Here is a 9,062-nt window from a genome sequence, read left to right on the forward strand (position 1 = left end):
GTTCTAGGGTACATGTGCACACCAACATGGCACTTGTTAACTAATCTTAATGAATAAATGCAAGCCTCCTGAGCTGATCGAGGCAAACCTCCCATACAGCGGCAAACCTCCCATACCACTTTATAATGCCGTGATCCAGGTTCTCCTTATGATATCTGGAATTTAAGGAATGCTGCCATTGTTCTTTTTTGAGATGTAGTCATCAGAAAAAGTCAGTACCGTGCGTTGATTGAGAATATAGTCTCTGGAACCAGACTGCCCCTTATCAGCTGTGTGATTTTGGGCGAGTTACTCAGCTTCTCTGTGCTCCAGATTCCTAAGGGATAATAATAGTGCCCATTTCATACACTTGGTGTGAAGATTAAATGGGTTGATAATGTATCAAATGTTTAAACTAGTGCTGGCATATACTTTGCTCTATCTAAGGGTTAATATTATCCATACTTTATATTGTGGCTACCATGTTACAGCTTGGGATAGGATGCTCAATGCTCCACATTTGGTTATGAAGACAACTTTCACAGGCATCTCCTCTTCAAAGCATGTTTTATATCTTTATTCCTCAGGCTGTAGATCAGAGGGTTCAGCATGGGGATGATCACAGTATAGAAGACAGACATGACCTTGTTGTGTTCCATGGAATTGTGAGAGCTTGGCTGAGCATACGTGAAGGTGATGGTGCTATAGAAGAAGCAGATGATGGTGAGGTGGGAGGCACAGGTGGAGAGAGCTTTGCTCTGGGCCTGCAGGGAGCGCATTCTGCAAATGGGCACCAGGATGTAGGCATAGGAAACTAGGATAATGGTGATGGTAAAGAGGATGAGCAAGACACATGATGAGAAGATAATGGTCTCACCCTCAGTAGTATCTACGCAGGCAAGATGAAGCACAGGAGGGATGCCACAGAAATAGTGGTTAATGACATTGGGGCCACAGTAGGGCAGTTTAAAGATGCACCCAGTCAGCAAAGCTGAATTGGCAACAGAAACAGTATAGGAGGTCACCACCAGCAGGACACACAGATGTTGGGACATAATAGTGTGACAGAGGAGAGGGTGGCAGATAGCGGTGAATTGGTCATAGGCCATGATGGCCAGGAGCAGACACTCAGCAGTACCATGGAGGGTCATGAGGGCCATCTGGACCACACAGCTTGCAAAGAAGATGGATTGGCTTGAGATGAGGAAGCTCTCCAGCAGCCTGGGGGTGTCCACCATGGAAAACGAGGAGTCTATGAAGGAGAGGACACCCAGGAAGAAGTACATGGGGGTGTGGAGCTGTGGTTCTGCATGGATCAGAGTGATCATTCCCAGGTTGCCCATGACAGTGACTGAATGTATGAGCAGGAAGAGCACAAAGAAGATGCCTTTGAGCTCCTCCTGCTCTGTAAGTCCCACAGGCAGAACCAGGTGACTTGGGTGTGGTTCTCGACCATGGTGTGCATGTCACTGCAGAGAGACCAAATAAGACACGTGTGTACCCTAGAGTTCGGGTCAGTGCCCAAAGCTTTTTAAATATCCCCAGGATAGGCAGTGTTAGGGAAAGAGGGAGAGGAACTAGTAAGACTTGAACACCTGCTATGAGCCATGTATTAATTCATTTTTAAAGCAGCTGTTGAAACTTCATACATACCTTCTGTTTAAATATTATACCCATTTATATTTAATGAGATGATCAACTATGTGAGGTCACAAAGCTAGTACATAAGGAAAGTGGAATTAGACCTCAGTCTGGCCAGGTGTGGTGGCTCACACCTATAATCCCAGCATTTTGGGAGGCCAAGGTGGGTGGATCATCTGAGATCAGGAGTTCCAGACCAGCCTGGCCAACATGGTGAAACCTCGTCTCTAGTAAAAATACAAAAAATTAGCCAGGCATGGTGGTGCACACCTGTAGTCCCAGCTACTCAGGAGGCTGAGGCAGGAGAATCACTTGAACCCAAGAGATGGGGGTTGCAGTGAGCCCAGATTGTGCCACTGCATTCCAGCCTGGGTGACACAGCAAGACTCCATCAAACAAAACAAAACAAAACAAAACAACAAAACAAAAAACCTCAGCCTGTTCTAGTAATTGTATCCTTATTATGTAGTTAGAATCATTTTCTGTTCCCAAATTTCCTGTTCTACAGGGAACCAGCATCTGCAGTGGGTGTTGGAGGCCTGGTCTGTTGCCCCAGAGAGGGAATAATTGAAAGGATCAGTGTGGGTCATGTTTGGAAGCAGAGACTCCAATAGTGCTAGTCCCCTAGGCCTGGGACACAGGAAATCAGATGCCTTCAGTCATTAGAATGTGCAGTGCAGTGATTTCTCCCAGTGTTGTGTGTTGAATTGTATCTTCCAAAAAGAAGTGTTGAAATCATAACTCCTGGTACCTGTGACTGTGTGACCTTATTTGGAAGTAGGATCTTTGCAGATTTAATCAAGTTAATGTAAGGTCACACTTGATTAGGGTGAACCCTACTCTAACATGATTGATGTTATTATAAGAAAAGAAAACTGGCTGGGTGCGGTGACTCATGCTTGTAATCCCAGCACTTTGGAGGGCCGAGGCGGGCCGATCACTTTTCAGGAGTTTGAGACCAGTCTGGCCAACGTGGTGAAACCCTGTCTCTACAAAAAATACAAAAATTAGTCTGGCATGGTGGTGGGCACCTATAATCCCAGCTACTCGGGAGGCTGAGGCAGGAGAATTGCTTGAACTTCCACTAATAACTCTACCCTGTGCCACCAAGGAAATCACAGATACTACTGGCACTGTTTATAGCCAAATAAATAATATAGAGACTATACAAGGATGCTTCAACATATGCAAATCAATCAATGTGATACATCATATCAACAGAATGAAGGACAAAAATCATAGGATCATTTCAATTGATGCTGAAAAAGCATTTGATACAATTCAACATCCTTTCATAATAAAAACTCTAAAGAAACTGGATCTAGAAGAAACATACCTCAACATAATAAAAGCCACACAAGACAGACACATAGCTAGCATCATATTGAATATGGAAAAACCGAAAGCCTTTCCCCTAAGATCGGGAACACCACAAGGATGTCCACTGTCACCACTGTTATTCAACATAGTACTGGAAGTCTTAGCTAGAGCAATCAGAGAAGAGAAATAAATAAAGGGCATCCAAATTGGAAAGGAAGAAGTCAAATTATCCCTGTATGCAGATTATATGATCTTATATTTGGAAAAACCTAAAGACTCTACCAAAAACCTATTACGATGGATAATCAAATTCAGTAGAGTTGCAGAATACAAATCAACATGTAAAAATCAGTAGCATTTCCATATTCCAACAGCAAACAATCTGATAAAGAAATCAAGAAAGTAATCCCATTTATAGTAGCTACAAATAAAATTAAATATCTAGGAATTAACTTAATCAAAGAAGTGAAATATCTCTACAATGAAAACTGTAAAACATTGGAGAAAGAAACTGAAGAGGACATAAAAACATAAAGATATTTCATGTTCATGCATTGGAATAACCAATATTGTTAAAGTGTCCATATTACCCAAAGCAATCTAAAGATTCAATGCAATCCCTATCAAAATACCAATGACATTTTTCACAGAAATAGAAAAAACAATTCTAAAATTTTTGTGGAACCACAGAAGACCCAGAATAGCCAAAGCTAACCTGAGCAAAAAGAACAAAACTGGAGGAATCACGTTACTCAACTTCAAATTATACTATAGAGTTATAGTAGTCAAAACAGCATAGTACCGGCATAAAAACTGACACATAGACCAAAGGAACAGAATAGAGAACCCAGAAATAAATCCATACATCTAGAGTGAACTCGTTTATAACAAAAGTGCCAAGAACATAAATTGGGGAAAGAATAGTCTCTTCAATAAATGCTGCTGGGAAAACTGAATACTCACATGCAGAAGAATGAAACTAAGGGAGAAGTTTATAGTAAAAAATACTTGCATCAAAAAAGTAAAAAAATTTTTTTTTTTTTTTTTTGAGACGGAGTCTCGCTCTGTTGCCCAGGCTGGAGTGCAGTGGCTGATCTCGCTCACTGCAAGCTCGGCCTCGGCTTACTTTACTCCTTCCTCTGCCTCAGCCTCCTCGAGTAGCTGGGACCACAGGTCACCACTCGCTCGCTAAGTTTTTGTAATTTTTAGTAGAGATGGGGTTTCACCGCGGTTCGCCAGGATGGTCTCGGATCTCCTGACCTCGCGGATCCAATCTGCCCTCGCCTCCCAAAGTGCTGGGATTACAGGCTTGAGCCACCGCGCCCGGACAAAAAATTTCAAATAAACAATCTAATGATACATCTTAAGGAACTAGAAAAGCAAGAAAAAAAATCCAAGCCTAAAATTAGCAGAAGGAAATAAATAATAAAGATTAGAGCAGAACTAAACAAAATAGAGACTGAAAAAAACAAAAAACAAACAAAAAACATCACCAACAAAAACTAAAACAAATGATCCATGAAACAGAAAGTTGGTACTTGGAGAAGACAAACAAAATTGATAAACTGCTAGCTAGATTAGCCAATAAAAGAAGAGGGAGGACCTACATAAACAAAATCAGAAGTGAAAAAGAAAACTTTACAGCTGATACCACAGAAATACAAAACCTCACCAGAGACTATTATGAGTAACTATACTCTAACCAAATGGGAAAGCCTGGAGAAACTGGATAAATCCCTGGCAACATTCAATCTATCAATATTGAATCAGGAAGAAATATAAAACCTGAACCCTAATAACAAGTAACGATATTGAAACAATAATGAAGAAATTTCCTGGCCAGGTGTGATGGTTCACACCTGTACTCCCAGCATTTTGGAAGGCTGAGACAGGAGGATCACTTGATACTGGAGTTTGAGACCAACCTAGGAAACATAGTGAAACTTTGTCACCACAAAAAAAAAAAAAAAAAAAAAATTAGCCAAGCATGGTGATGTGCACCTGTAGTCCCTGCTACTTGGGAGGCTGAAGTGGGAAGATTGCTTGAGCTCAGGAGCTTGAGGTTACAGTTAGCCATGATGGTACCACTGCACTCCAGCCTGGGTGACAGAGGGAGACCCTGTCTCAAAAACAAACAAACAAACAAACAGACAGAAGTTTCTCAACAAAGAAAAGCTGAGGCTGAATGAAAGATAATATGCCATTTACAAGTAGGATTTATACCAGGGAAGCAATGATGCGGTTTAACCTATGCAAATCAATAAATGTGATATATCACATGAACGGAATGAAGGACAAAAACCATATGATCATCTCAATAGACATAGAAAAAGCATAACATTTAAAAATTTTTTATTATAAAAATATTTTTAAAAATAGAGATGGAAGTCTTTCTATGTTGCTGGGCTTGAACTCCTGGCCTCAAGCAATCCTCCTGCCTCAGCCTCTCAAAAGCCTGGGATTAGAGGCATGAGCCACCGTGCCTGGCCAGAACAAATATTTGATAAAATTCAATGTACTTTCCAGACAAAAACTTTCAACAAACTAGGCATAGGGGAAAACAGTAAAGGCTATATATGACAAACCCTCAGCTAACATCATACAGAGTGGGGAAAAGTTGAAGGCCATTCCTCTAAGAACTGGAATAAGAAAGGATGCTCACATTCACCACTCTATTGAACATAGTACTAGAAGTCCTATTCAGAGCAATCAGGTAAATACAAACAAACAAATCCAAATTGGAAAGGAGGAAGTCAAATTGTCCCTCTTTGCAGATTACATTTCTTATATTTAGAAAAAGCAAAAGACTCCACCACAAAACTCCTAGAGGTGATAAGCACATTTAGTAAAATTGCAGGATACAAAATCAACATATAAAAATCAGTAGTGTTTCTATACTCCAACAATGAAATAGCTGAAAAGGAAATCAAGAAGGCAGTCCCACTTATAATAGTACAAAAGATGAAATAAGCCAGATGTGGTGGCTTATGACTGTAATCCCAGTACTTTGGGAGGTTGAGGCAGGAGGATTGCTTGAAGATGGGAGTTCAAGACCGGCCTTGGCAATAGCAGGAGCCCATCTTTACAAAAAATAAAAAAATTAGCCAGGTGTGGTGGTGTGCACCCATAGTCTCAGCTACTTGGGAGGCTGAGGTGGGAGGATTGCTTGAGCCCAGCAGTTTGAGATTGCAGTGAACTATGATTGTGCCACTGCACTGCAGCCAAAATACCTAGGAATCAGTTTAACCAAGGAGGTAAAGGATCCCTACAAGAAAAACTACAAAACACTGAGGAAAGAAATTGAAGAGGACACAAACAAATGGAAAGTCATCCATGCTCATGGACTGGAAGAATTAATGTACTTAAAATGAATATATTGACCAAAGCAATACACACATTTAATGCAATCTCTGTAAAAATACCAATGTCATTTTTCACAGAAATAGAAAATACAATCCTAAAATTGATACAGAACCAAAAGGGAGCCAAAATAGCCAAAGCAATTCTTAGCACAAAGTACAAAGTTAGAGGCATCACACTACTTGACTTCAAATTATATGTAAAAGATTTTTTATCCTTCACCCCCTCCCACCCATTGCCCTGAATCCCCAAAGCCCATTGTATCATTCTTACGCCTTTGAGTCCTCATAGCTCCCACTTACAAGTGAGAACCCAGGAGTTTGATCATATGATGTTTGGTTTTTCACTCCTAAGTTACTTCACTTAGAATAATGGTCTATAATTTCATCCAGGTTGCTGCAAATGCTACTGTTTCATTCCTTTTTATGGCTATGTAGTATTCCATGGTGTGTGTGTGTGTGTGTGTGTGTGTGTGTGTGTGTGTGTGTATACTACATTTTCTTATCCACTCATTGATTGATGGGCATTTGGGCTGGTTCCATATTTTTGCAACTGCGAACTGTGCTACTATAAACATGAGTGTGCAAGTATCTTTTTCGTGTAATGACTTCTTTTTCTCTGGGTAAATACTCAGGAGTGAGATTGTTGGATCAAATGGTAGATCTACTTTTAGTTCTTTAAGTAATCCCCACACTGTTTTCCATAGTGGTTGTACTAGTTTCCCACCAACAGTGTAAAAGTGTTCCCTTTTCACCACATCCACGCCAACATCTATTTTTTTACATTTTTTGATTGTGGTCATTCTTGCAGGAGTAAGGTGGTATCACATTGTGGTTTTGATTTGCATTTCCCTGATAATTAGTGATCAACATCACTATTCATCATGGAAATGCAAATCAAAACCACCATGAGATATCATTTTACCCCATTTAGAATGGCTATGATTATTATTATTGTTTTTGAGACAGAGTCTTACTCTGTTGCCCAGGCTGGAGTGCAGCTCCCCCTTGTAAGTGAGAACACGCAGTATTAAGTTTTCTGTTCCTGTGTTTGTTTGCTTAGGATTATGGCCTCCAGCTGTAACCATGTTGCTGCAAAGGACATGATTTTGTTCCTTTTTATGGCTGTGTAGTATTCCTTGGTGTATATATAACTGCGTTTTGTTTATCCAGTCCACCGCTGATGGGCATAGGCTGGTTCTCTATCTTTGCTACAGTGAATATTGGTACAGAGAACCTACGAGTGTATGAAGGACACAGTTCTTATGGCAGAATAGGTGGTGGAGATCTCTAGGCAGGGAGCAAAGGTCAAAGGGCATACCCTCGTAAACTCCATGCCAGTGAAACTTCTCTCCAGTGTTCTCATGCTCCCACAAATTTGCCTGTTGGGATCCTCATCATCTAGGTTTTCAAATAACCAAGGGTAAGGTCCTGTAGAGTGTAATGGTAAGTGTCTGCTCTGATTGCTTGGGTGTCTGTTCTGATTATTTGGTGCCCATGGTATACTGGTTGTCAAATGGCTGGGAATAAAGAAGAAATGAGGCAGAGCCTCTTTTACAGCATTCTGGGGTAGCTAGAAACAGGTGGCCTCTAATCAAAGCCCGTAACGTGGTTTTGTGCTATCAGCATCTTATTGACAACTTCGGGCCTTTTGAAATGTAAACAATTTGAGCAGATTTTAGCTGCAGAGAGCACCAGAGGGGATGCTTCTTTATTCATGATGTTTCCCTCCGTATGGAAAGATATCTGTTGTATAATATTCTTACCCGCCTCTCTTGGAGGGTGAGTGTGTCCTGTGATCAGTGAGTTTCATAGAGGAGATCGGGTTTGTGTAGTTCTGCTCTGCCTTCTTCTTTGCTCCTCGGAAGCATAGGCTCTGCTGTGTTCTGCTTCTCTGTAATGTAGACCTTAAAACTGGTCATTCAGTGTGTGTAATTCTGGGGTTCAGTTTTAAGACCGCTCACCCTACAGGTATGAATCATGTCTTGCATTAAAAAGTTTCATCAGTGATGCAGATAATATTTTGCCCCCTATCTGCCTTGCTTCTACATCTTATCTCTTAATTCGTTCAGAATTTGCATAGGAAAGAGACATGCTGTTTATTGTGGTCCTTAAAGACCTCAGCAGAGGGAAAACAAGAAGGAAGCTGGCAGGGACAATTTGCGTAGCTTGTCTCTTCAGTGGGCCCATGAGCTGGGCTCACACATCTCTAGCAAGCTGATGTCGTTAAGGAATGAGTTGGCTGTAACACAGGGGTGTGATGTGTGATAAAGCCTTGGAGAACTCCGGATTCACAGGAATAATTCCTGATTGAAAGAGCAGGAGAATAGCTTCCTTCAGTTCTCCTGCTGAGACTCTGAGGAGAGGCTGCCATGACAATGAGGATGCACTTGGGCTGAATGTTGAAGTGTTCTGACGTGACAGGAGACAGGAGGCTCATCAAGGTCAGAAGAGGGGAGGTTTGTGAAAGTGGAGCCCATCTGAAGATGGGAGAATCTGAGAATTTCTGAAGATCTCCTGTCCCCATGGATCTATTACCGAACCATGGATGGGTTCCAGTTCTCTCTCTGATAGCTCTGCTCTTTTCTTGAGGACACTAGGGAACTCACCGGTTTGGTTTATAACTTGTATTCCTTGATATTTGTCTGTAAAACACAGTGCTTAGTAGTTTGTAGTCTCAGCTGTTTTCATAAATCATTTTCCTTTGGATAAGAAGAGCTTTAGGGAATGGGAGAAGAAACTGATGTTTTTGGACCACCAGAG

General features: G+C 41.1%; 1 protein-coding gene across 1 annotated transcript; it reads right to left on the reverse strand.

Moving 5' to 3' along the window:
• Nucleotides 1–328: 328 nt before the first annotated feature.
• Nucleotides 329–1,816, reverse strand: LOC110741326 (olfactory receptor 1019-like). The gene has a single exon (XM_021926921.2). It carries the CDS (start codon nucleotides 1,320–1,322, stop codon nucleotides 519–521), a length of 804 nt encoding a protein of 267 aa, XP_021782613.1. The 5' UTR covers nucleotides 1,323–1,816; the 3' UTR covers nucleotides 329–518.
• Nucleotides 1,817–9,062: the final 7,246 nt, after the last annotated feature.

Source organism: Papio anubis, chromosome 12, assembly GCF_008728515.1.
Source record: "Papio anubis isolate 15944 chromosome 12, Panubis1.0, whole genome shotgun sequence".
Taxonomy (NCBI): Eukaryota; Metazoa; Chordata; class Mammalia; order Primates; family Cercopithecidae; genus Papio; species Papio anubis.